Source organism: Grammomys surdaster, unplaced genomic scaffold, assembly GCF_004785775.1.
Source record: "Grammomys surdaster isolate TR1022 unplaced genomic scaffold, NIH_TR_1.0 885, whole genome shotgun sequence".
Taxonomy (NCBI): domain Eukaryota; kingdom Metazoa; phylum Chordata; class Mammalia; order Rodentia; family Muridae; genus Grammomys; species Grammomys surdaster.
In genome coordinates, this window is record NW_021605304.1 from 199,671 (window position 1) to 226,721 (window position 27,051).

General features: G+C 51.9%; 1 protein-coding gene across 3 annotated transcripts; it reads right to left on the reverse strand.

The window, feature by feature from the left end:
- Positions 1 to 4,070: 4,070 nt before the first annotated feature.
- On the reverse strand, positions 4,071 to 26,896 carry Cad (carbamoyl-phosphate synthetase 2, aspartate transcarbamylase, and dihydroorotase). 3 transcript variants are annotated; one of them, XM_028782810.1, is made up of 45 exons: positions 26,646 to 26,760; positions 26,304 to 26,443; positions 23,613 to 23,742; positions 22,757 to 22,899; positions 22,454 to 22,595; positions 21,945 to 22,116; positions 21,586 to 21,771; positions 21,337 to 21,449; positions 20,946 to 21,091; positions 20,578 to 20,709; positions 20,208 to 20,441; positions 19,880 to 20,101; positions 19,548 to 19,736; positions 19,177 to 19,301; positions 18,907 to 19,037; positions 15,516 to 15,628; positions 15,088 to 15,332; positions 14,625 to 14,871; positions 14,011 to 14,109; positions 13,632 to 13,856; positions 13,362 to 13,544; positions 12,979 to 13,197; positions 12,565 to 12,732; positions 11,758 to 11,940; positions 11,565 to 11,669; positions 10,538 to 10,777; positions 10,221 to 10,302; positions 9,869 to 10,035; positions 9,610 to 9,774; positions 9,319 to 9,450; positions 8,897 to 9,098; positions 8,457 to 8,647; positions 8,236 to 8,376; positions 7,956 to 8,057; positions 7,451 to 7,547; positions 7,065 to 7,112; positions 6,732 to 6,776; positions 6,461 to 6,630; positions 6,294 to 6,368; positions 5,646 to 5,858; positions 5,330 to 5,455; positions 5,030 to 5,185; positions 4,840 to 4,941; positions 4,569 to 4,663; positions 4,071 to 4,459 (listed from the first exon to the last, which is right to left on the reverse strand). In XM_028782810.1, exons 1-45 carry the CDS (start codon positions 26,725 to 26,727, stop codon positions 4,357 to 4,359), a joined length of 6,726 nt encoding a protein of 2,241 aa, XP_028638643.1. In that variant the 5' UTR covers positions 26,728 to 26,760; the 3' UTR covers positions 4,071 to 4,356. The 3 variants fall into 3 exon arrangements, with proteins under 3 accessions (XP_028638643.1, XP_028638642.1, XP_028638644.1); XM_028782809.1 differs by having other exon boundaries at positions 7,065 to 7,115; XM_028782811.1 differs by lacking the exon at positions 7,065 to 7,112 and having other exon boundaries at positions 26,646 to 26,896.
- Between the last annotated feature and the right edge of the window lie 155 nt (positions 26,897 to 27,051).

Genomic DNA, 27,051 nt, shown 5'->3' on the forward strand with positions numbered 1-27,051 from the left:
GCACCAGGGAACCAGACTGGCGGGGAGCAGCGCCCCCCTGAGGCCAGTGTCATGACAACAGCTGGGGCTGCCAGGGTTTGGAGGGAATCCCAATGTTAGTTCTAACCAGGCATAGTGAGTGTCACACACCTTTAATCCCAGCACTCAGAAGGCAAAGGCAGGTGGATCTCTGTGAGTTCAAGGCTAGCTGGTCTACAGAGCTACATACTGAGACCCTGTTTCAACAAACAAAACTAATAACAAATACATGGGCTCTGGGGATTTGAACTTGGGTCCTCATGTTTGCAAGGCAAGCACTTCTCTGTCTAAGCTATCTACCTTTTCAGCACCATCCATGCCATTTCTAAAGAAAAAAAATATTTTTCATGGCTGGAGACAGTCATGGTTACTGGGAACCAAACTCCTATCTTTGCTTGTGAGTCTAGCCTTGAACTGCTGAGGCCAATATTTTATCATTTGTAATTATGTGAGTGTGTGTGTGTGAATGTACATCACATATTTGTGGGTAACCGTGGACAATCAATCCCCTAGAACTGGAGTTACAGGGAGTTGTGAGCCTCCTTATATGTAGGTGCTGGGAATCAAACTCTGGTCCTCATGAAGACTATGTGTTCTTAACCACCTACAATTTCTCCAGCTCTAAACATTTTAGATTATGCATGCTTACATGCATCTGTGTACGTAAGTGCAGAAGCCCACAGAGGTCAATGACATTGGATCCACCTGGACCTGGAGTTAAAAGCAGTTGTGACTGTGACACCCAACACAGGTGCTGGGAACCAAACTTAGCATCTGTGTAAGAGGAGTAGCCTCAACCACTGAGCCATCCCTCCAGTCTGTCCATATCTTTAAAAAATTGATTTTTTAAAAATCACTCGCAACCCGTCCATATCTTTAAAAAATTGATTTTTTACTTATTATGCCAGGTATGGTAGCACACACCTTTTATGACAGCACTAGGGAGGCAGGAATTATCTCTGTGAATTCTAGACCAGCTAGAACTATAGCGAGGCCCTGTTGCAGAAAAAAAGGTGTGTGCTATGTGTATAGGTGTTTTGCCTTCATGTATGACTGTGTACCATATGCCTGCAGTGCCTGAGGAGGCCACAAGAGGTCAGACCCCCCCCACATATACCCTCCACACACTCACATGCCCCATATGAGTGCAGTGATTCAAACACTTGCAAGGCTGTCAGTACTTTTGATCCCTAGGCCACCTTTCCAGTCCCTGGGTGGTTTTTAGTGAGACAGGGTCTTACTATGTAGCCCTGGCTGGCCCAAAACTCCTTATGTCTCAAACTTAGATCTGCCTGCCTGTCTCCCACGTGCTGGGATTAGAGGTGTGACACTTAGCTGCTCTAGGTGGAACCAAAGGGGGGACTTTGAACTCATGATCCTGCTGCCTCTGCCTCTTCAGCTCAACAGACTAGCCTGCTGCACCCCAATCATTGGCCCCGTCACATCTGTCTCTGTCTCTTTCAGAACAAGGTTTCTCTGTGTGGCCCTGGCTGTCCTGGAACTTGCTCTGTAGAGCCAGGCTGGCCTTGAACTCAGAGATCTGCCTGCCTCTGCCTTCAGAGTGCCAGGATTAAAGGTGCGCACCATCCCTGAGCACCTCTGCCATTTCTTAACCCAGACCATCTTCACTTACCATCTCAGTTTACTGCAGGCTCCTGACTGATCTTCCCACTGGTAGGCCAGCGCTTCTCCATCTCTTTTGGGCACTGCCTCCAGCCTTCCCCACATGCTCAGCCCATTTGTCTTCATCCTGTTTTGTCTCTCACCAGCCAATATCCCTACCATCTGTGGGATGGTGCTACAGGGTCAGACTCCTGCCAGCTTTACACAGGAAACCTCAAACTCCGCTCTTCACAGCTCTCAGGCATCGGCCTGCCTGGTGGGAGCCAAGGGTAAGATGCGAGCTCCCCAGGGCCACCGACTTTCAGGCACGTTTCTATCCTGCAATTGTGAGAAGCTGGAGGTAAATGACAAGAGGTGTCTTTCAGTGGGTTGGATGTCTTTCAATGGGTGGGTATCTAAAATACCTACAGAAATATTAGATCTGCGAAGTGCTTAGGTCAGCACCTGAGAACTGTTAACTGGTCCAGAAAAAATAGGTCAAACGGTCTTCAGTATTGAGGTCAGGAAAATTACTTCAGGGAGCTAACGAGACTCACACAGCACATTCAAGGTGGCTTCTCAGTGGGTGGAGAAAAGGCTCAGTCAGACATGGCGATTTACTTAAAATGTTTTCTTTGCTAATAGCTGCTTTCATTTTTATCTCCCAGTATTCTAAGCCCTAACTTCTGGCTGTAGGGGAGTTTATTCAATTTAGAGCTGTGTTATGATTAGGAGAGCCAAAGCAAGCAGGGCAGGAACACCTCCCACCACTTAGCAACTGAGGAAAATGTGCATGCCACTTGGCAGCAAGTCCCACTTCCACACAGGGACGGCTCCAAGTTCTGCAAAAATCTGTGGCAGCCTCATGGGCTCCAGCTTTACACTTGTACAGTTCAGGCGGAACAAGAACCGGAAAGGAAACTGCTTCACACGGCGATATTTGCGACCCTCGACCTTACCCCTCCAGTTCAAGAATTGGCTGGGAATGGGGTGGGGCGTTCTAGACAGTAAGGGATTCACCCAATAGCAGGCCTGGCTGTCTCAGCCCTCTTTAGGACACAAAACTGTACCTAGATTCACTGCTCTTCAAACAGCATCCAGGCTACAGACCCATGTTCCTTTGAGAATTGATACACAAATCTCACAGCCTATGGTATCTCAAACCCACTCCCTCTAAGCAGGAACCCTGTGCCAAGCCTGGCTCACCTCAGTACAGAAGATTTCCACCCCTCTGCCAGGCTTAGTGTACCTGAGACCCTTCACCCCGCCCTGCCCCTGCCCACCAGGCCTTTGAGTCATGACCTCTACAAATTGTTCCATTTAGGACACTACAGCCTTGCTTCCCAGCTACTTGATCTGTGTAGCCTGTCTCTCCTGGTTTTGGATGTCCTCAAAGTCAGAAATGACCTGTTCCTTTCTAATAGAAAGATGGTTTGAAGTCAAGCAGGCTGTGGCTATCAGTCTCACAAGCATCCACGTCTCTGAGCCAGTTTGCACATCTGAAAAAGTGGCCCATAAGGCTGTTGAGATTAAAGGAAAAGATGTGTGAAGTTTCTATTCTGCATCACTTTAAAGATGGAGAGTCTCCTCCCACTGCTGCAAGGTGCTAACTGCTCCGAGGGAAGCAGTTTCTTGAATGGTGTCTGGGCAGCTTGGACCATTGGGTACTGATGTCAGGCAGGTATTTAAACCACTGGATGCCTTTCTGAAACTTCTCTAAGGACTTGGGAGGCTGAATGAGGGAGGCTGTAAAGTGGTTGGCTTGGGCTATAAGGCATTCCAGACACACCTGCGAGATACAGCAAGTCTTTGTTTCAAAAGCCTGAAAACAAACTGCAAAGGTGAGTTGATTATTATCTCTGAGCCACTGCACACGGCGCCTTGAGCACAGGCTGTGCTGAAGTCTGTTGTTGACGTTCATGGACCAGACAGCTGCTCCTTAGCCTCAGCTGCAGCCGCAAGAGCCACACCCCCTTAGCTCCCACCCTAGGGGCTCCACACCAAAGACGGCTCAGCTCTCCATGGCATAAGGCAGTGACCCCCAGGGATGCTAAGAGGGGTTCCCTATACTGATGGCAGCTGGAGAACACCAGGGCAAAGGTCCTAGGATCTGCTGGCAACCCAGGCCGTCGACACACATAGCTAATCAGAAACGAAGAGTCAATGCCCAGAGGACAATGAATCTCAACAGCCCCCACCCAGCGCTCGCCCCCCTTCACCAGGACCTGGGTGTTCTAAGAAGGCCAAGCCCCACTGATCAGGACATGGACTCCCGCTTAACCCAGAGCAGGCTGGACATAAGCCAGTCTCTAGGAGAGCTTTGATGTCAGAAAAACACATAAATTGAAGAGCACCAAGTGTCAGCTGGAACCCTACAGAGGGTGTGTGTGTGTGTGTGTGTGTGTGTTCCCACAAGAGGCATCCTCTGCTAGCCCGTGGTACTCACGATGAACCAGGAACTGTTTGGCTGTTTATTACAGTCAGTACAAAAGTAACTGTACAGATCTGAGGAGGAGGAACGGAGATGAGGTGGAAAGGTTCCCAGTACCTGAGACTGTACCCCCAAGTCAGAACGTACTCTAGTCTGGAGCCTAAGGCATGGTCCCAGTTTGTACATATATGTGCTTGGGCTATCTGTATGCTCCAGGATGTCTGCTGCCCCCGTGGGGGGCATTGGGATTCCTCGCCCAGCAGCTGGGCCTGAAGAGACAAGAGAGAGAGAGGGGAGGCTGGGTCCTAGAACCGGCCCAGCACCGTGGCAAGCAGAGCCATTCGGATGTACATGCCGTTCTCAGCTTGGCGGAAATAGGCCGCTCGGGGGTCCGAGTCCACCTCCACACTGTAAGAGAAGCAAACGCTCGACCACCCAGCTCCCGGAGAGCCAGTTCAGGCGAAGGCCCCGCCCCACAGCCAGCCCAAGGGTATCCTAGGACAGAGGGGCACGTCACCTTATCTCATTGACACGGGGCATTGGGTGCATCACCACCATCTTTTTCTTGGCCCGGGTCATGATGTGAGGAGTGAGGATGAACTGCCCAAAGCACTGTAAGGTAGGCAGGGACTACATTAGACACTCAGGACAGAGATGGCCGCGGACAACACGGCCCACGCCCCTGCCCGCCCTCTCACATGGGTGTCCTGTGGCCTAGCCCCAGCCCGTGCCCCTGCCCACCCTCTCACATGGATGTCCTGCGGTCTAGCCCCAGGCCTTGTACTCACAGCTTCATATTCCTGGACAGAGCCAAATCGTTCTTTCTGGATGCGCGTCATGTAGAGCACGTCCGTGTCGGGCAGCGCCTCCTCGATGCTCTCGAATTCCTCCTGGGGAGGGAGTCCTGGTGAATGCCCTCCAGAGCTCTCACCACCCAATCCTGGCCCTCTGGTGTGGGCCGAGCCACCAGGATCTCACCTGCTTGGTGCCTCGGGAGGCCACAAAGTCCCGTACGCTGGGTGGCATGCGCAGGCTGGGAGGTGCCACGTAGCGTAGGCTCACACGGTACTGGGTGAGCAGACAGGCCAGGGAGTGCACTGTGCGTCCATGCTTCAGGTCGCCTACCATAGTGATCTAAAGGAGGCAGCCAGTCACCAGGTGGGCTCACAAGCATCCCCCTGCCATTTCAAAGGCTGGGGCCTCAGGACTAGCCAGTGCCCAGGCCTCCTGGACACACCACAGCCTGCTCCCCCCCACTCCAGTCCTCCCCACCCTCACCGTCATGCCATTGACAGTCCCCAGCTCTTCTCGAATGGTGAAGATGTCCAGCAGGGCCTGAGTGGGGTGCTCCCCAACCCCGTCCCCGGCATTGATCACTGGTCTGCGGCAGTGCTTGGCCGCCAGCTGTGAAGACAGGCAACAGTGGGGGAACCCTGCCTTCTGCAGCTTAGAAGGCTCTCCCTGCCCCGGCCTGCATCTCCTGTGTCCCTTCACCCATCTAGCCCAACATAAGACTCGTGTGAGGGCAGGAAGGGACTTTATGTTCTTGGGTTCAGCCTTGGCCACCCCATCTGAGGGGACAGGCTGGCCTCACCTCCACAGCTCCAGGCTGAGGGTGTCGGAGCACCACGACATCAGCATAGCAACTCATGGTCTGCACTGAGTCAGCAAGGGACTCGCCCTTCTGGACAGAGGATGTGGCTTCTGAGAAGCTGAGGACAGCGCCCCCGAGCCGGGCCATGGCTGCTGCGAAGGAGCTACTGGTGCGGGTGCTCACCTCGTAGAACATGGAGGCCATGACCTTCCCCTGGGGAAAGGACCAGTGGGAGGGCATGTGCATGTGTGCTTTGGGAATGTGCACAGGGCAGCACTCGCCTCCCACTTCCACCAGAGGATGCTGAGAACCTCCCTTAAGACCTGCCACCGCCTGACATTTCCACACTACGATGACTCAGAGCTAAAGCCATGACTGTGTGATGACCCCAGAGAGCAAATGTCAACGGCTGTCTCCTGTGACTAACGCAAGCAGATCAGATGACCCCATATGTAGGGTCACCGCTAGGAGGGTGCTGGTCCAGATGGAAAGGACCTTCTAGAGCAGAGACCTGCTGACAGTGCAGTCTGCACACATACATACATGAAGGGACCAGAGGCAGCACCAGGCAGACCCACTGCCCACTGTGCAGCCCTCCCGACAGGGGCCATAGGGAAGCAAGGGCTGGACCCCACAGCCCTGACCCACCTTCAGGATGTCAAGGCTTCGCTCTTTCTGTACCATCATCCGTAGTGTGTGTGCCACGTTGAACAGATGAGACATCTATGAAGGATCTCAAGTCAGTCCCGCAGGTCCTGCTGCCCACACTCCAAACCCTCAAGCTCTGGGTGTCACCACCCTGTGTCCCCCGGTACCTGATCCTTAGTGAACTGCTTGACAGACAGGATATGTTGACCCACCAGCGAGTGCAGTAGGGGTGACATCTGAGGGTGCAGCAGGCCAGAAGACCCTAGGTTCTGGGGTGATGCCTGTCTAGGTACTGGTGGTGCAGGGTAGCAGGGGCCATCAGGGGTTCCCATCAGCTCTGCAGCGAGGGGTGGAGCAGAAGAGTCTGGTCAGAGGGCTCCCCTGCTTGGATCAGACTAGAGAGGCCCCCCAGGTAAATATGCATCAGTGTGGGCTCACCTGGCTCCACTACCTTCCTGGGTGGCTTCTCTTTAGGTTCCTCAGCTGCAAATGACAATAGGACAGAGGCCACCCGGTGGCTATGGTGTGGCAGGCCCAAATCACAATGACCTCTGGTCCCAGTGCTTGTGTTAAAGCCACCTCAAATCACAAGTGCTACAGCAGGTTAGGGGAGGCAGGAAGGATGCAGCAGCTACGGGGAGGGGATCCAGGACTCCCTGTGGTGCTGCGCTGTATGGGTCGAGTGTGCCCTCCCAGGGCCTTCCCAGCTGGCATAAGGAATCTGAGGCAGAGGAATGGCCAAGTTCACACCAACCAGCAAGTGGGATTTACCCCATGCTCGGCTGCCCCATGAGATCCCAGCTCCTGGGCGGAGGTACATTGCTGCCCACAACAGAAAAAGGCCCGTGAGAAGACGCTGGAGAATGGTACTTCCTGCTGTAGGAACTACTTTAGCCAGAGTAGTGTACAGTGGATCAGACTAGGAGCAAGGGCAGGGAGTGTGGCAGGAAAGGGGCAAGGCACGAAAGGGGACAATGGAGTCTTGAGAAGAGCCTGAATCAGTTCCTGGGTAACTGGGCCCCCATCCCTGGCCCATTACAGACACTATGTAGAACAGATTCCATCCCTCTCTAAGTCAGGCTATGTGGAACAGCATCTACCCCTACACAAGTCAGTAGGAAAGAGCCTGCATTCTGTGCCACAGGGACCTCTCTTACCTGGCAGACCGGGGTCAGAGGCCCGGTGGATTCGGGGCGGCAAGTGGAAGCGGCCATCAGGAAGGCCTGGGATGACTCGGCGTGGTCTTTCAGGTGTCTGCAAAGGATATGGCCCAGCATGTTGAGAAATTACTGACCCGTGTTGGCTACACACAGTCCCTTGGGAAAAGCCAGTGGGACGTTGAATAGAGTTCACCCCACCCCACCTCTGCACCGCCATAGCCTCCCAACATGCTGTCGATGGCTGGCAGACACACTGGCCTGTTGGAGGTACGTGCAATCCAGCAACAAGGCCTGGACAGACACACTCACACCAGGCTTGTGATTCTCAGAGCTGGCTTCCTACACGGAAAACTAAGTCCCCTCGGCAGTGGACAGGGAGGGAGGCAGGTAGCGTGGTTTCAACTATCAAGCACAGCACTTCCCACCAATGAAACTGCTAGCCCAGCCTTAGGGCACACCCCTGGGCTGGCTGCCAGATCCAGCCCAGGGACAGGGTAGTTACCGTGGTTATTTCAGTGGTGGCAGGAGTTGAAGGAGGAGGCTGGGGAACAGCCCCCTGAGGCCACTTCCGAACATCTTGTCCATAGCCCGGGGGTACCAGCACCTGCACACGGAAGGCAAAGAACATGAAGGAGCAGGGAGTTCACAGAGACTCTTAGAGAAGGGGACACTAGCAAGAAAATGTCACCTGGGACACAGGGCAGTGGGTCTGTACTGGGCAGGGAGTCAAATGAAACTGCTCAAGAGGTCACTTCTGAGACCAACTGGGGACACACACATACCTGTCCATCAATATAGGCGACCTCCCCTCGCAAGACCACACGGCGCACTGTGCCCTTCACCTTCTGTCCTTCAAACGGGGTCCAGTGGGCCTTAGAGAAAGGCATGTGGCTGGGGATTGTCCACTCATGCTCCAGATCCACCTGTCCGAAGGGTCAAGGGTCACACAGAGTACAGCTTTGAGGGTGGAACTCTCCCCAACTCCAGGTCCTCAACCTGTCACCTCTACATAGGTGTCCTCCTGGAGAGGCAGGTGGAAGATCCGCCGGGGGTTGTGGTGCAATCGCTGTAGCAGGTCATCCAGACTGAGCCGGCCCTCACTCACGGCTGTCAGCAGCAGCGGCAACATGGTCTCAAGCCCGGGGAAGCCAGGTGGAGGCTTGGGCCCACACTTCTCCTCCAAGGTGTGGGGAGCTGTGAGAAAAACAGCTATCACTCTGGGTGGCCCAGCAACCTCATCCCAAGACTTCACTTGGAGCAATGCCACGGTCCTCACTAACAACTCCCGTGGTCATGTTGTCCCAGCCGCCCTCTGGGACTTGGCCCCTGCACACCTAGCCCCCCATTTCCTTCTTTCGACCAGCATTCTTCCTAGAGCTGCCCCACAACTTGAGTTGGGGCGAACGTGTGCTGAGGTGGGAGATGTGTGCTGGGCCCTCTCACCGTGGTCTGAGGCAAAACAGTCAATGACTGCCATATTCTCCCACAGGGCTTCCATATCCTCTCGGGACCCAAGCTCAGGGCGGACCTCTCCCTTCCCAGGTCCCAGGCGCTCCAAGTCTTCCCGGTTTAGGAAGAGGTGGTGAGGTGCAACCTCACACGTCACTGGCAGCCCCTGCGCCTTTGCAGTTTTAATCAGCAGGATCTGGGGAGAGCGGAGGACAATCCACAGGCGGCCCCAACACGACATGCCCTGTCTTTCCAAGTCTCTATGCTTGGCATTCTCCCTCAGAACAGTGAGGGCCCAATGTGCCAAGGGTGCTGGCTTGGGTTCTCCCACTCCTTCCTGCCTCCAGGGACTTGCGGTGACCTTTGGTTTTCCTGGGAAAGTGGCAGGGGTACCAGGATCTCTGATGCACTCTCACCTCTTCCTTCCGAGCCACATGACATATGTGCACCGGACGCTGGGTCAGCTGAGCCACCATGAGGACTGCAGCAACACTCTGCCGCTCCGCATGGGTCACAATGGGGAGGTGGGAAGGCCAGGTTTCAAAATGCTGGGGGCAGAAAGAGTTGATGAGAGAAACTGATGAACCTCTGATCCGCTGCACTCAGTAGAGCCCGGGGCCCTCAGAAACCCTTGAATCCTTCCTGCTGGCAGCCCATGTAGATGAGGCCTCAAGCCAAAAGAGGGCATGTGGTGACACACTGCCTACCTCCATCCACTGGGCTACACTGTCCAGCCGTAGCTCAGAGAACGTCTCATTGAGGTAGAGCTTCAGGCCTGCTGCAGATCCGGCCACAGCACCCAGAGTCCCTGCGTTTTCAGATGAGGCTCCAAGGAACAAGGCAAAGTCGCAGCGGGCGCCAGCCTCTGCCAGCTAGACAGGATTCAGACACACGAGGTAAGGTTTGCTGGCATCCATGCCCACCTAAGTCAGCTGGGTACCAGTCGCCTGGGGTCTAGTGGCTCACCTTCTGGGCAAGGGCCAGAGCAGGAGCATCAATGATGGGGGGCCGGGTATTAGGCATAGCACAAACCATGGTGACACCCCCAGCCAAGGCTGCGGCTGTGCCCGAGGCAAAGTCCTCTTTGTGTGTCCCACCTGGTTCCCGAAGGTGCACATGGACATCAATCAATCCTAGAAGGTGGGGGCAAGATCAGAGTTGTCGTGGGAAAAGAGTCACGGCCACTGATACAAGTTCCCAATCAAGAGCACCGTGGACAGAGGAAGCTCACAACAAGAGAGATCCTAGGGCCTGCACTGTCTGTAAATCAAGGCAGACAGTCCGGTGGCTGGAGCTAGCACCCCAATGCCTCACTCACCAGGCAGGCGAACTAGCTTCTGGGAGGTCATGCAGTCAACATGTACTTTCAAAGGAGGGGCTGGGCCGATCTGGCCCAGGGCCTGCAAGTGGAAAGCAATCAGGACAGATTTAAGGGAAGGGTGGGCCGCCATAGGAAGTAAGTTAGGACCCATTTCTTCACAACCCACTTTTTTTTCTCCATCCATCTTGCTGACTCTGGAGCCACAAAGCTTTACCATGAACATGGCCTTTTCACGGCCATCTCCCATCCCCCAGAACATACTTTCTCTTCCCCCATCACGGCACCTATCACCCCAGCACCCAGGGCTGTGTTACCTCCACAAAGAGTTTGGTGCACTTGATGTCGATGATGAGAGGCACAGAGAAATCGGCGGCCAGACGCCGGGTCCGGTAGCCCTTGGTAACGAAGGAGGAAAGACGCCGACCCCCAGCCCCGCGCATCGACAGGTTAATCACTAGCTCAAAGTGGTTCTCAGCCAGCTGATCCAAGATGCTCCGCTGTGGTGGGCACTCACCATCCACAGCCTCTTCAAAGTGCCAGTCCACAGCTGTTACCTGCGAGCCCAGAACTAAGGTCAAGACCAACGTCACCCCAGAAAATCCTGGTGTACTGGCTGGTTTTGTGTGTCAACTTGACACAAGCTGGAGTTATCACAGAGAAAGGAGCCTCCCTTGAGGAAATGCCTCCATGAAATCCAGCAGTAAGGTATTTTCTCATTTAGTGATCAAGGGGGGAGGGCCCAGCCCATTGTAGATGGTGCCATCCCTGGGCAGTCTTGGGTTCTATAAGAAAGCAAGCTGAGCAAGCCAGGAGAAGCAAGATAGAAGGCAGCATCCCTTCATGGCCTCTGCATCCATTCCTGCCTCCAGGTTTCTGTCCTGTGTGAGCTCCTGTCCTGACTTCTTTTGGTGATGAACAGCAATGTGGAAGTGTAAGCTGAATAAACCCTTTCCTCCCCAACTTGCTTCTTGGTCATGGTGTTTTGTGCAGAAATAGAAACCCTGACTAAGACAGTTGGGCAGGCCTATCTGAACGGATCTAGCCTGCAGTGAGAATGAGAGAGTCCGTGGGCATGGGACGAGGTGCTGCCTTTGTTTGCTACTGGTAAGGTATAGTTCTCAACTGAAAAATCGTTTCTCCTGTGTGAACGGAGTCAGGTCACTAACAGCAGGACAAACTCACGAGTACATGTGCACAAGACTTGGAAAGAAAATAAACAAAACAAACCCCAAGAACTTTAACAGTGGAGAAGAGCCTTCGAGACACCTACCCTGCTTGTACTAGCCTGGGGCAAAGGGAAGGGGGGACGCCTTTGGGAGACGGTGGAAAGTGATGACATACCTTGACACCGTGCTCAGTGTAGAAGTCAGCGGTACCCAAGCTGGCATAGAGGCTGTAGCCCAGGCTCTCCAGCAGCCGCACAGTTGGGAGCAGCTCACTTTTGTTCTAAAACCAAGCAGAGGCAAGTGAGCCCGTGCCTAGATAGCTGAAGCCATGTGCCGTATGGCCCTCCCTCCCCCGGTGGCCCTGGTACCTTGTAGCTGCCAATGGTGAGCAGGATGTTCTTCTTCGGGATCTTAAAGCCGGTGCTGAGCATGGCTTTGAGGTAGGCTTCACAGCGGCTCTCTCCAAAGCCGGCCACCTCGCCAGTACTGGTCATCTCTACACCCAGTACCACATCAGCACCAGCCAAGCGTGAGAAGGAGAACTGAGGTACCTGGGGGGAGCAGCAGAAGTCAGGAGACAGGGCAGAGAGGGCTCTGTCCCCATCACACCCACACTGAATGGCTGGCCCTCCAGCTTCCACACAGCCTCTGCCCTGGCTGGTTTCCAGCCCTGGACTCAGCCCCAAGGAGCTCTGCAAATGCAACAGCCTTACCATTCTTGTGACTCAGTTCCAGTACCACCCTGTCTTCCAAAACATACTCTTGGAAACAACACCGCCCATCTCCAAACTCCTTGTACATTTGGTTTATAACTCGGTTATGTAGGTGTATCACAGACTGTTCCATAACAAGCTATTTCTGAACCAAACTTCTTTTGCCTCCCACAGGGTAAACTCTTAAGGAATGATGACCACTGTATCATCCTATAGTTGGGCAATAATGCCTTGTGTGGGTGAGAGTTCATCTGTTCATTGAGCTCTCGCCCATAGCTCAGTGGCAGAGCGCTTGCCTCGCATGACTGAGGCCCTGGGTTCGAGTCTCCAGTAGCTCAAAAAATATAAACTAATTAAATAAAGCAGCCAGGTGTCCCACATTTTACAGAACCATCTAGTTTTTGACCTGAGCTTGTTATAGCAATTAGGGGAGCCTGTTATACCAGGCTCACCCCAATTTACCTTTACTCCCACGACTCCAGAGCCAGTCATGAGCCCCACGGACTCTACTTTCTCCCCCATGATGATCCTTGTGGCCAAGGCTACGAGGTCAACACCCAGTGTCTTGGACACGAAGGGGAAGGAGCGAGATACACGCACGTTGCATTCAATAACCTTCAGCTGGTCATCCTAGGGGAAGGAACTTCAGGTCAGGCCTTGTGGAGCCCAGAGGTGCTGACACTGCTCTACTGACCTGGGCTCTCAGCCTCTCTCTCGATTCAGTGAGTAATCAGCTGGATGACTGTTACCGCCCCAACACTGCAGTGGGCTCTAGAAAAGACCCCTTACCCAGCTTTGCTGCCTACATGGGTGAGGGCAAGACACAGTGCACCATGAGGAACTGCAGGCTATTGTCCCTTCCTGCCGACTTATTACCTTGGCAATGAGCTGCAGGTTGAAGGGCCCTGTAACCTGTAGCTCCTGGCCCACAGCATGCACAATGGCTTTGATCCGCTCCAGAGTTTTAGGGGTGATGTCTTGTGGGGGGGTCACCAGCGTGGCATCACCTGAATGCACACCTGCATTCTCCACATGCTCAGAGATGGCAATGGCCGACACGATGCCATCACAGGCCACAGCATCCACATCAATCTCCTGGAGGCAGACACAGGCAGCAGGATTGGAGAACAGGGTGATTTTCTCCTCCTCCTCTAAGAAGCTCCCTTTGTGAAACAGGGTTGTTGGATACAAGCCAACCTTCCTGGCCCACTGTGCCTATGACCCAGCAAGTGCACAGCCTCCTCTGGGGAGACCCTTACCTTTGCTTCCTGAATGAATTTGGAGATGACCACTGGGTGCTCCTTAGAGACAGCGGCCGCACTGCTCAGGAAGCGCTCCAGGTCCCCATCGGTGTACGCCACATTCATAGCAGCACCGCTGAGCACGTAGGAGGGGCGCACTACGCAGGGGTACCCAACAGTCTGGCAGAACTGTCGAGCAGACTGTGGGGAGAGAGAAGTTCAGTGGGGCTGGTCACACTTGCTCACAAACAATACCCAGGCCCAGCTTCCTGCCAGGCCCCAGCCTACCTCGAGGTCACTGAGCTCTCGCCACTGAGGCTGGCTGATACCAATGGTATCCAGGAGCCGGGAGAACTTGAACCGGTTCTCAGCTGAGTCGATGGCTTCAGGGGAAGTACCCAGTACTCGGCATTGTTGCCGATGCAAAGCCATGGCCATGTTGTTGGGCAGCTGGCCACCCATGGACAGGATCACACCCTCGGGGTTCTCTAACTCATAGATGTCCATCACCACCTCAAGCACAGGAAAGGAACCAAAGACCCAAAAGGCTCAAGGAAGCTGTCTCGCTCAGTGCTTCCCTCACCCCCCACCAAGTACCAAGGAATCCGGGCTGCCCAGCCTATCCCACTCATTCCCTAAGTACCTTGGGAAACCTTATCTCTCTCACCTCAAAAGAGATCTCATCAAAGTAGAGTCTGTCGCACATATCATAGTCGGTGCTGACTGTCTCTGGGTTGTAGTTCACCATGATGGTCTTATAACCCATCTGCCATAGGGGGTGGAATACATTAGGGATTAAAAAGAAGCACATGGGGGCTGGAGAGATGGCTCAGTGGTTAAGAGCACTGGCTGCTCTTCCATAGATCCCGAGTTCAATTCCCAGCAACCACATGGTGGCTCACAACCATCTGTAATGGGATCTGATACCCTCTTCTGGCACGCCGGAGTACATGTAGCTAGAACACTCATACATAAATTAAAAGAAAAAAAAGAGGAAGCATGGAGAGAACTAAGGCAAAGCACCCAGTACAGCCTGCCAACTTCCCATGAGTCAGCTGGACACAGGTGGACAGATAGACAACATGTTAGGGATGAGATTCAGGCAGAGAGAGGTAACAAGATACCTTAAGGATGGTTCCTAACCCAAAACCTACAACAGAAGGTTGCTTTTCTTATAGGACTTATTAATTTCTAATGAACAGGAAGATCCAGGACCTTGTGTATAGGGACAGGCAACCACCACTGAGAACAGGAAAACGAGGAGAGAAGAGGGCCTCTGACCTTCCGGAGCTGCTGGATGCAACCCACAGCACACCAATCAAACTCAACGCTAGAGCCAATCCGGTAGACACCAGAGCCAAGGACCAGGACGTGAGGTGTCCGAAAGTCCAGGTCATGGGTATTGCCCCAGTATGTCAGGTACAGGTAATTTGTCTGGGCTGGCCACTCAGCTGCAACTGTGTCAATCTGTTTCACTGCTGGGCAGATCCCCAGTTCCTGACGCAGCTTCCGAACAGCCAGCTCTGTGCTGAAGGAACAGAAAGTGGGAACAGAGTAGAGAGTGACTGATAAGCAAGTGCTAGGGCAGGGTTAGCAAGGAAACGTCCTATGGGCAGACGAAGATAAGAACTTCCGGAAAAAAAAAACAAAAAAAGGAATTTCCATGGTTCCCCTCCAATGGCTCCTGAGGCAAAAGTTCCCTCCCCACATGTCTTGGCCCGAGGCCCTCACCACCATCTCTGACCTCAGGACTGCGAGGGCAATTTGCTTGTCTGAGAAGCCAAGGCACTTGGCCTGGTACAGCAGGTCTTGGGGTAAAGGTTGTCCACGGTGTTGTTCCAGCAACTGGGCGTGGGTCACAATGCGCTTCATCCGGTGCAAGAACCAGCAGTCGATTCGGGTGAGCTCGTAGAGGCGCTCCACGGAGTAGCCAGCCCACAGAGCAGCAGCCACCACAAAGATCCGCTTGTCTGTTGGTGTCTCCAGCTCCTGGCGGGGTAGAGCGCAGATGGCTGGATGCAGGGCAGTGCAGGGGTGGGAAAAATACAGGCAGGGAAAAGAGAACTAGCAAATCATGTGATCACTGCTGCCATTACTGTCAATGAGCTCCAGCCGAGGGCGGTCTGGAGCTGGGCCCGAGTCGGGGTGCTTGTGGAGAGGAGAGCTGCTTACCACATCACTGACTGGCTTCACTGTATGGTCGAAGCCCACACAGTTCTCATCTACCATGCGCAGGGCCTTTTGGAAGGCCTCCTCAAAGGAACGCCCGATGCCCATGACTTCGCCTGGAAGAACAGGATGGAGGGGCTGAGAGTGGAGGTGTGGGTGGACGTGCGGATACCTAACACACTCATGGTAGGTTCTCAAGGCCCATGGCGGTGGTGTCTTATGATGCTTCACCATTAAGAAACCTAAAAGCAAGCTGGGAATGGTAGTGCACACCTTGAATCCCAGCACTTGGGAGGCAGAGGTAGGTGGATCTCTGTGAGTTTGAGGCCAGACTGGTCTACAAAGTGAGCTCCAGGACAGCTAGGGGCTTGTTACAGAGAATTCCTGTTTTGAGAAAGAAAGAAAGAAAGAAAGAAAGAAAGAAAGAAAGAAAGAAAGAAAGAAAGAAAGAAAGAGGGAGGGAAAGAAAGAGAGAAAGAAAGAAAGAGAGAAAGAAAGAGAGAAAGAAAAGAGGAAAGAAACCTAAACATAATGTCTTTTCCTACCATTTCCACAGACAAGCACAGCCTGTGCTGAGTGAATATAGAACAGGCATGCATAAAATGGGCCTATAGATACTAGAACCTGTTAATAGCAGCAGCCCAAACTACTGATGACTGTCCAGCTCTCTGGCTTGATTTATTCACATCATGATGGTGCCATCTGGAATGTTTCATCCTAGAACATTAAAGTGTGGATGACGGGAAAATGATCCCACTCTTGAGATTAGCATCCATCCGTTCTTCTCTCTCTCCCCCTCTCCTCCCAAGACACAGTTTCTTTATGTAGCCCTGCTTGTCATGGAACTCACTATAGACCAGGTTGGCCTTGAACTCAAGAGATCTGCCTGCCTCTGCCTCCCAAGTGCTGGGATTAAAGGCCTGAGCTGCCACCACCACCCAGCTGCCAACTGCATTTTAAAAAAAGATTTGAAGGCCCAATGGGAAGTGTGCACCTTTAGTCTCAGCACTTGAGAGGCAGAGGCAAGTGGATCTCTATGGAGTTTGAAGCCAGCTTGGCCTACATAGCAAGTTCCAGGACAGCCAATACTATGTAGAAAGACCCTGCCTCAAAATGAATGAATGAATGCAGACTTGAGGTGCTAAGGAGATAGTCAGTTATGTATTGCCTAGAACATGAGTTCAAGCTCTGACACCCACACTAAAGACAGGCGTGGCAGAAGCCCCTCCCCACACGGCTGTACAACCTCATAAGCACTATGTCAACTTGATTTACTGTAATTTAACTGCGGAATGACTGAAGGACATTTAGCTTTTAAGTGTTAATGGTGGTAAGTGAGGCTGTAGTATTTGTTGTTTTAGATTACTACCTAGAAAAGATCCCAAAAGTGCAGGGCAATGGGTAACTGTAGCCCTTGTTAAGTACCAACCCCATCACAGATGCTGCTGCCCTAGATACAAAGTCTAAAGTGAAACCAATGTCCTACTAAGTGGGAACTTCATTTTAGATGAGTTCTGCTAATCATGGTATCTTGAAGCTGAGTGTGGTGAATCATGCCTGTAATCTCAGAATTTAAGAGACAGAGGCAGGAGGATCATTGTAAGTTGAAGGCCAGACTATTCTATACACGGCAAGTTCCAGGCTAGCTATGGCTATATAGTGACATCTTGTCTAGGGGGGGGAAAAAAGATCAAGAGCTTGAAGCAGGAAGACTGTAAGACTTTGGGGACAGTGTATGGCTACATAGTGGACGTCATATATATCATCTATAAAGTGGGTAGCTGGTGACACAGCTAGAGCCCGTCTCAGAAAGACAGAATCAGAAAACACAAAGTTATAAAAGTTAATAGGGAGAAGATGGTATTTCGAGAAGACTGGGAAGAGTAAGAGACATTTCAGAGGCTCAGCTGGGAATCAATCTTTGATTATCCTGTTTCCAATCCACTTATTTTAGCCACAATTTAACTATGGCTCCGTTCCCATGTTTATTATAATTTTCATATAACAGAAACTCATCTCCAGAAGGAATATCTTGGCAGTCTTGGAGGACTTCTAAAAATTCTGAAACAATATCTGAGCTCAGATTTACTTGTTTAAAAGCCACATGTGCTCTACACGGAGACCTGGTGCATGGTGACATGCTTGTCCAAATCTGCTGGTGGCACCTGAACTAGTGCATGCTTCTCTCAGATGAGGCAACTACAGCAACACTGCATAGCACACAGCTGGATTCCAGCTTGATTCACCACTACACGGTAGTGGCCGTCACACAATATTCTAAACAGTCTGGTGGGTTTTTTGTTCTGTTTTTGAGACAGTGTCTTGTCGTCACAGTTTCGGCTAGCACAGAATTTACTACATAGCCCAGACTGGCCTTGAATTCACACTCCTCCTGTCTAGGCCTCCCAGGTGCTACAGCTCTGTTAGGTAACTGTTGCTAACTTGCTCTGATCCTAACTCGGTGTTAAAACACAATTCCACTGTAGATACCAAGTTGCTGCCAGAGGAGGAGACAGGCTAAGAATGGCTAGCACCGTGCTGACTTCCCCTCACTGAAAGGAGCCTGCCTGGTGACCAGAGTTCAGTACCTGAAACTCACATAAAGCTAGAAAGAACTGACTAATCATCCCAGCTCCCACATCTGCAGTGTGGTATGCACACCCCACCCTCACATACACTGTGCACACAAACAGCACACTAACAAATTAAGAATTAAGGATTCACAGGACAGCATCAGAAACTCTGCCCCTGGAAATACTTAAACAGTGAATAAAATGTCACTGGAATTTATCAACCTAACGATGCGGCTGGAAGGAAGACACCACGAGGATGAAGTGTCTCGAGGAAGATGTAAGTGATGTTCACAACCAGCAAGATCTGGCTTTTGTTCTGACCCCCTACTCCTTTGTCAGCCCTCAGCCAGGTCTCTTTCCTCCTGTGGCCCCTCCATTTGTCTGTTAAATAAGAGAGATCAAATAATCTGATCCCAGGGACTATATTCTAACACAGCCTTCCAGATGACTTTGACCCCTTCTCCTAATGAGGATAACTATCTAACTTGAAATGTACCTATTAACTCTGAGAAAGTTCCTACACACACACACACACACACACACACACACACACACGCACAATTCTACACACACATCTGCTTTTCAAGACAGTGTTTCTCTATGTAGCCTTGGCCACCCAGGAACTTGCTCGACAGACCAGGCTGGTCTCAAATTGACAGATCCACCTGCCTCTGCCTTCCGAGTGTTGGAATTAAAGGCGCGGGCTGGTGTGCACTACCACGCCCAGCCTGCTGATCTGAATTAAAGGGTCGCAGCATTAGTAAAGCTGAGAACCACTGGTCTCTTGGTTCTAGCAGGACCCACGGGAGTAGGAACCTCACCAACACTCTTCATGCAGCTCCCAATCTTTGTACTGACACGCAGGAACTTGCTGAGGTCCCAGCGAGGAATCTTTACCACGCAGTAGTCCAGGCTGGGCTCAAAGGCTGCTGTTCCTCCCGTAACAGAGTTTCTGAGCATCAGCGAGTTGGGTGCCAAAAAGACAGAGAAGAATATACAGGGTGAGCTTCCAGTCCCTCTCATAGGTCCTGTCTTATGAATAATTTCAATTTTCCCCTCCCCTTAACACCAGGACTTCCCCCAAGTTATACCTGAGCTCTGGCAGGGGGATGCCCAATGCTAGCTTGGCTGCCACATAGGCTAGTGGATAGCCTGTGGCCTTACTGGCCAGGGCAGAGCTTCGGGAGAGCCTGGCATTTACTTCAATGATGTAATACTGCAAATAGGAGAACAGAGAGACTAAGTCACTGATACCTGGCCTAAAAAAAGAGCTCAAAAAAAAAAAGAGGAGGAAAAATGACTGGACCCCTACTAGGGATGGTGAGAAAGGCCCTCTCCAAGCTCCAACCCTAACCACGACAATCCTGGCTTCACTCTAGGGTGAACAGGGCCAAGAAACCTCTTAACCTTGAGGCCCAAAGACCAAAGTGTGAAGGCCACAGTATCAGCCTCACAGCCTCACCTGCTCAGACTCCGGGTTCAGGGCATACTGCACATTGCACTCCCCAACAATCCCCAGGTGCTGCGTGACCTTGATAGCTGTCCGTCGCAGTAGCTGGTACTCTCTGTCATTCAGTGTCTGGCTTGGAGCCACCACTATGGACTCACCGGTATGGATGCCCAGTGGGTCTAAGTTCTCCATGTTACAAACCTACAAATGGGGTCACGGAGGTCACCAACAAAGGGGGTCAAAAGGGCCAGGAGGCTACATCCTCAGGCCCTGCTATGTCTGAAGAGGGACCTCTGCTTTTCCAGAAGTCCGGAATGTGCAGCCACCGGTGCCTCAGCACTCACCGTTACACAGTTGCCGTAGGCGTCCCTCACCACCTCGTACTCAATCTCCTTCCAGCCCTTCAGAGACTTGTCTATCAGCACCTGGCTGGTATGGGCAAACGCTGGAGCCACAAGAGCTGAGAGTTCCTCTTTGGTGGACGCAAAGCCAGAACCAAGACCACCCAGGGCAAAGGCTGCTCGCACCAGCACAGGGTAGCCTAGCCGCTCAGCAGCTGCCTGAGCCTGCAGTGAGCGGGAGACATGAACCAACAAGTCATCTCTGGACCCAAAAGGAATAAGGCTCAGAGGAAATGACACCATCCCATTTCTACCCAAACACCTAACAAACCTGTTCAAGAGAATTTGCTGCTTCACTGGGGGCGACATGCTCTCCGATCTCAGCCATCCTGGCAGCGAAGGCTCGCCTGTCCTCAGTCAGTTCAATGGTCTCCACAGGTGTACCCAAGACCCGGACCCCATACCGAGCCAGTACCCCAGCTTTGGTCAGCTCCACACCACAGTTCAGGGCTGTTTGACCCCCGAAAGTCAGTAACACACCATCTGGGCGTTCATTACGGATCACCTGAGGCAGGAGGTAGGAGCCACAGGCATTAGAGGAGAGGAAATCAAAGCAGCTTAAGAGCCCAGAGTGACCAGAGAGCCCCTTCCCCATCAAGAGTCCCCTCCTCAGGCTATCCTTATCAGAATCAGAGTTGTACCTGCGTTACGTAGTGAGGTGTTATGGGAAGGAAATAGACCTTGTCTGCCAGCCCCTGAGAGGTCTGCACTGTGGCAATGTTGGGGTTGATCAGTAATGTCTGGATGTTCTCCTCCTTTAGGGCTTTAATTGCCTAAAAGGACAAAAATGGCTGATCAGCCTCTTCTACAGAAGACAGGACTTAGGCACTTCTTCCCCTCCGTATACTCTCAGTCCTTAGGAAGTGGCTTCTCTTCTTCCCGATCTCAACACCTATTTACTTGCCCCCAGACCTGATCCATGTCCTCCCTTCAAACAGTGTTTATGCCTCCCTCCTCCTCCTCAAGACTCAACAGGTAGCACATCCTGGTGGGAGGGCATACCCCTTACCTGAGAGCCCGAGTAGTCAAATTCTCCAGCTTGGCCAATGGAGAGGCCCCCTGAGCCTAGGATCAGAACCTTTCGTGGTGGCGGGAGCCCAGAACCAGGAATGGGAAGCTCAGGGGGACACAGGCGCTGAGCCAAGCGCTCTCTTACTGCAGATACAATCAAAGTCACGGAGTATCAGAGTGAGTGAGCGCCAGGTCATATCCGCATTAGACCCTCACTCCCAGACCCCCTAACTCTGTAGTTCCTTTATACAGAAATGGCACCACTTGCCCACAGTTCACTGTCTCTCTTCTTCCCTCACAAATCTAGCTTTCCAAGTATGTCCCTCTTAGACTCATCCTGGAGCTGGCCCTGTTCTTGGGTCCACATCTTGGTTCTATGAAGGGCTTACCTGTCTGGCCCCCAGCCTTCCCAGCTGCAGCCTCTCTCACAGTTTCTAGAAATATATCGAAGAGCAGTTCCATATCGGAAGGGCCGGCCCGGTGCTCTGGGTGAAACTGGACACTATTGAAGAGATTGAATGATACAACCTTCGACATCACTGGCAGGGCTACAGTGACCTCAGAGAGGACTGAGGGCCACTGCTGTACCTTGTTTTCCCATCTCCACGGCCCCTTGTCACCCCAAAACCCCCATTCACCTGAAAAAGGGCAGACTGTCGTGTACAATGCCTTCGTTGGAACAGTCATTGGCATTGGTAAACAGAGGAGCCCAGCCTGCTGGCAGCGAATCTGCGTCCACGGCAAACCCGTGATTCTGGGACGTCAGAAAGCAGCGCCCAGTGCCCACCAATAAACAGGGCTGGTTGTGGCCTCGGTTTCCGTATCTGGAGAATGGGACACAGAGTCACAACCCCTCTTGCCAACCCCTCCCCCACTACCTGAACTTAGCTCTTAGATCTCATGGCTCCCAATAGCTTGATGCCTGTTCCCACACCAATAACCCCCAGCTCTCAAGACACTGCTGCGTGTGGGCTTCGTCTGCTCCCGCAAGCCCCACCTCATCTTGTAAGTTTTGGCTCCGATGGCTAAAGCCAAAAGCTGGTGTCCAAGGCAGATTCCAAACACCGGTCGAGGATTAGGCTCAGACAGGACTCGATTCAGTGTGGACACCACACCAGGGTAAGAGGCAGGATCACCAGGTCCATTACTTAGGAAGAGACCATCATACTCTGAAATGGGCAGAAAAGGTTGACACCTAAGGGCTGACGGGATGCTCAGCAGAAACAAGGCACCGCCTATGAAGCCAAGCCTGGCGGCTGGAGTTCAACCCCAGAGCCATGGCAGGAGAGACCTCTTAAAGCTGCCGTGCTGTGGCACACACTTGCACCCACTGCTACAATAGTTAAACTTGTAAAATAAAAGCACACACCCACCCCGGACCACAGAAGCAGAATCCCTGGACTCTGCCTTCCTTCTTGCACCCATCCTGACTTTTATCTGTTGTTCTGAGGGATGGCTCTTCCACTCAAACCCAAGCCGCTCATTTGCACAGGTCCAGATACTTACTCTGGCTGTCTAATTCATGGTTCCAGGGTACCACGGTAACCTCAGCCCCAAGCTGGCAGAGACATCGGATCTGATTATACTTGAGGCCACAGTCTAGAGCAAAGATCCGAGGGGCACCCCCTGCATTGAATACCCGTGGAGTCTGGGGAGCAAACAGCAACAGTTGGCAGCTGTGATCAGCAAGCTTAACACATGCCCACACCAAACCCCATCTTTGAAGTCCTTGAGTTTGCCCCAGTTGTGGTCAGAAAAGTAACCACTGGTCTTCTGCCTGCAAACATGTCCTATTTGCTTCCTCTGTACCTTAATAGAGACCTCTGGTGCCAGGGGCCGGGCATTTGGGTCCACAAATGGCAAGGCTGAAGGGTCTGTCCCTTTCTGGACCAGCTTCCCCAAAAGAGACCCTTGTTCCCGCAACTTCTTAGTCAGCTCCCGAGTGTCCACTCCTGTTAAAACAGCACAGCCTCAGATGACAGTCCTGAACTCAGTTATCAGTGAGGGCAGATGTCCAGGAACACTGCCCCTCCTCAGCCCTGAGTCAAATACAACTGTTCTACAGGTGTCAAAATTCTGGACCACCCTGATGAGAAGATCCTGTCATGAAGTGATCTTGCCCTAAATATCACATCCAAATTGAACCACGATCTATATAGACCTAAGTACTGAAAATAACTTTTAGAAGAAAACAAACATGTTATCGATACTACAGGAATGGGAACATGAGCTGGATAAGGAGGTGGACATCTATCTATAGCCCAGGCATGTGGGAAGCTGCAGGAGGTCATCCTTGGCTACACGGTGAGTTTGAGGTCAGCCTGGGCTATATGATACTCTGTCTTGAAAATCCCAAATCAAGCCAGGTGGTGGTGGCGCACGCCTTTAATCCCAGCACTTGGGAGGCAGAGGCAGGTGGATTTCTGAGTTCGAGAGTTGTTCGAGGCTAGCCTGGTCTACAGAGTGAGTTCCAGGACAGCCAGGGCTACACAGAGAAACCCTGTCTCGAAAAACCAAAAAAAAAAAAAAAAAAAAAAAAAAAAAATCCCAAATCAAGAAAAAAAAAACAGACTACACAAAATTAACAGACCTCAGAAACCTTCCTGTGTCTCTCCGTCTACGCACACTGTACTGTACTCAGATGCCCCAGTGCTTGCTCTCGTACCTTGTAGGCCGGGGATGCCACGCTGTTGCAGCCATTCATGCAGGGTGCAGGTGGCGCTCCAGTGGCTGGGCGTGGGACAGCATTCTCCCACTACCAGCCCCGCCACATGGATGTCCGAGGATTCAAACCACTAAGGGAGGAAAGAGACCGTGAGGAATTAGCTCACCGACAGCTAGCTCTCAAAGGCATGTCCCTCCACTGTCTGGCCACACAGGGCAGAGTGTAATTCCTACAAAATCCCAAGCACTCCCTGCTTTCCAGACAGTCCTTTAACTTTGCATTGTCCCATAAGAAACACTGAATATGGGCCCAGTGTATCCAAGAGGACAGAAAATGGTGCTTTCACTTGTCCAAAATCTAGCTCACAAATCCTCTTTCCAAACACCCCGATGTCTACATATCCACTGCAAGTTAGCTTCCAAGAATGAACCTTTTTCCACTTCATTGCTATTTACAATGTGTCTTGAATATGTTCTTGCACACAACACAGACTAAATCCTCATGCATTTACTGAGTGCTCACTAGGTGCAGACCTTGTAACAGATGTCGGAAAAGGCAGTGAGCAAGGGTAAGGTCCCTTGTTTTCATAGTGCTAACTTTCCCCTCAGGGAGTCAGAAACTGTAACAAGGTAATATAAACAAACACGGTAATAATTACATAGGTGTGACAGAAACAAAACAAAGTAATAAGATATCTGCTCAGAACACTAAAATAAATCAAGCCAGTGGGGCATGGCGATCCTGCACACCTTTAACTTGAACTCTGAAATGGAGACTAGCCTGGTCTAGAGAAAGTTCCAAGACAGCCAGGACTACTACACTGAAAAAACAACACACACACACACACACAGAGCCTGTAAACCAGAAGCCAGTGTGGACTACACACAGAGACAATGGCCTAAAAGGATAAAAAAGTGTCCATGCCTCACCTGCAATCCCAGCACCAGGGAAAGCTGAGGCAGGAGGCTTCTGAGTTTGAAGGTCTAGCTAAGCTGCAGCCTTCAGGGAACTGCAGGGTGCTTCGGCTGGCCCTCCCCACACGGAGTGAGCCATGTACACAAGCTCAGGCAAAGCAAATGCGCTGGGCTGTAGGAGGACTCATTCACCCTGCTTCTGTCAGGGGTCTCAATGGTTTGACAACTTACATATTAACCAAATTCATAAGATATAGCCAGGTGATGGTGCATGCCTTTAATCCCAGCGCTTGGGAGGCAGATGGACCTCTGAGCAAAGCCAGTGAGGCCAGCCTGGTCTACAGAATGAGCTTCAGGCAGTCAAGGCTAGACAGAGAAACCCTGTCTTGGGGAGAAAAAAAAAAAAGATACTGCCTTGTAAACTAAAATGCGGCTATTCAAAGGTTTATGATGAGGAATCCTTTCTAGGAATTAGTGTACCCTCATCCAGCACTCAGGAGACAAAGGCAGTCAGATCTCTGAGTTTAAGGTCAGACTTGATACTGAGTAAGTCCAAGGACAGCCAGGGATACACAGAGAAACCCTATCTCCAAAAATAATAATAATAATAATAAAATAAAGGATCTGCTGGGCACATGAACATCACAACTTGAGAGGCAACGGCAGGTAGATTGGAGAGTTCCAGGCCAACCAAGGTTACATAGTGAGACCTCCCTGTAAGCCTGGAATAAGGGTGTAACCAAGTTTTGTGGAATATTGCATCTACGCTATGGTGACTTCTATTATCTTAATGGTTGTGTTGATATTAACACTTAACTCGGAAGCAAATATAGTTTCCCGATTTCACAGCCTGAGGGCGGGGAAGCTCACTACGGGAAGCTCACTATATGAGGAAATTTGAGTTTCTCTAGAGGTAAACACTATTGAGAAGTGGAAAATGAAACGAGGCCAAGTAAGGAGTCCAGATGGTGACCAATGTCACTGGTATGTAGAGAAACTGACGACTGGCCTTAGATGGGATATATGACCCTGCTAGTTTCCAGTTTCTCAACCTGTGAGTTGCAACCCCTCTGGGATCAACCACCTCTTTTACAGGGGTTGCCTAAGACCATCGGAAATATGAGGCATTTACATTATGATTTACAACAGTAGCAGCAAAAGTAATTTCCGTATGGTTTAACACAGCGAGCACCTGGCTAGCCAGTGTATTAAAAGGGTAGCAGAATTAGTAAGGTTAAGGACCTAAAGGATTGCTAACCCCTATGACTCTACTACTTTAAAAACAAGACAACAGTGGTGGCCCATGCCTTTAATCCCAGCACTTGGGAGGCAGAGGCAGGCAGATTTCTGAGTTCAAGGCCAGGCTGGTCTACAGAGTGAGTTCCAGGACAGCCAAGGCTACACAGAGAAACCCTGTCTCAAAAAACAAAAGCAAAAAAAAAAAAAAAAAACCATAAAAAAACAAAACAAAAAACAATCCTTTGCTGGTCCTTATGAAATAACTAGAAATTGTACTCCTTGCAATTTTGAGAACTGCTCCCATAAACCCTCTGCCATTTTCCTTGGACCATGCTTTCACTACACACACTCTCAGGCGGGGTACTCCTGAGGTCTTCAGCTCCCTGCCTTTCAAGGTACCTAAAAAACCCTGTAACCATGGTCGCCTTGGTATGTACAGCTGTTATCTCCAGGATGTTTAGCAGAGTGTCAGTGTCGTCACTTCACCGTTAACTTCTGATCTGAGAAGGGATGTAGAGAAAGCACTGGGTGTGACTACCTTGCTCAGGCCGAACTCGTCCTCTTCATCTGAGGGAATGCCGTAGTTGCCGATGAGAGGGTACGTTAGCACTAGGATCTGAGCTTTGTAGGAAGGGTCAGTGAGGGCCTCTGGGTAGCCTACCATGCCGGTCTGAAACACTGAAGAAAGGCAGGGCTGAGTTCTGGCAAGTGCACCCATCGGAACACTGCCCCGAGCGCAGCAATTCCCGGAGGAGATGACTGCTTCGGGTGTGAGTGGTGAAAGGGAGCTGGGGCTGGAGGTATCGACTCGGGGAGGAGTGTGCAGGCGGAGTGGACAGGTTAAGCAGAGTGGGTCGGCAGCCCGCCCGGGCTTGCTTACCCACTTCCCCAGCAGTCGACACAGCGGCCCCAAAGGGCCGGCCCTGCAGCACCGACCCGTCCTCCAACACCAGGGCCGCCATCGGGTCGGAGCTGAGACAGGGTGAGCACCGAGACGCGGGAGGCGCGGCGAGCCCCACTGGAACCAAGCGAACACCGCGCGCCGGAGTTGGTCCACGTGGCTCGCTGCGCGGGGCGCTGGAGAGCAGGCGGGAGCGGCAAGCTGGAGCCTTAAGCGTAGTGAGCTGAAGCACGACTGCGACGGCGCAGGCTGCCGGCAGCGTGAGAGGCGGGGCCGGGCACGTAAGGGGCGGGACCATGGGGTGGTTCCACAGCCGCAACCCTGGAGACCTGAGAAACCCGACCCTCCCACACCAGCCTGTCAAGCTGGAAACGCGCACAGGTAG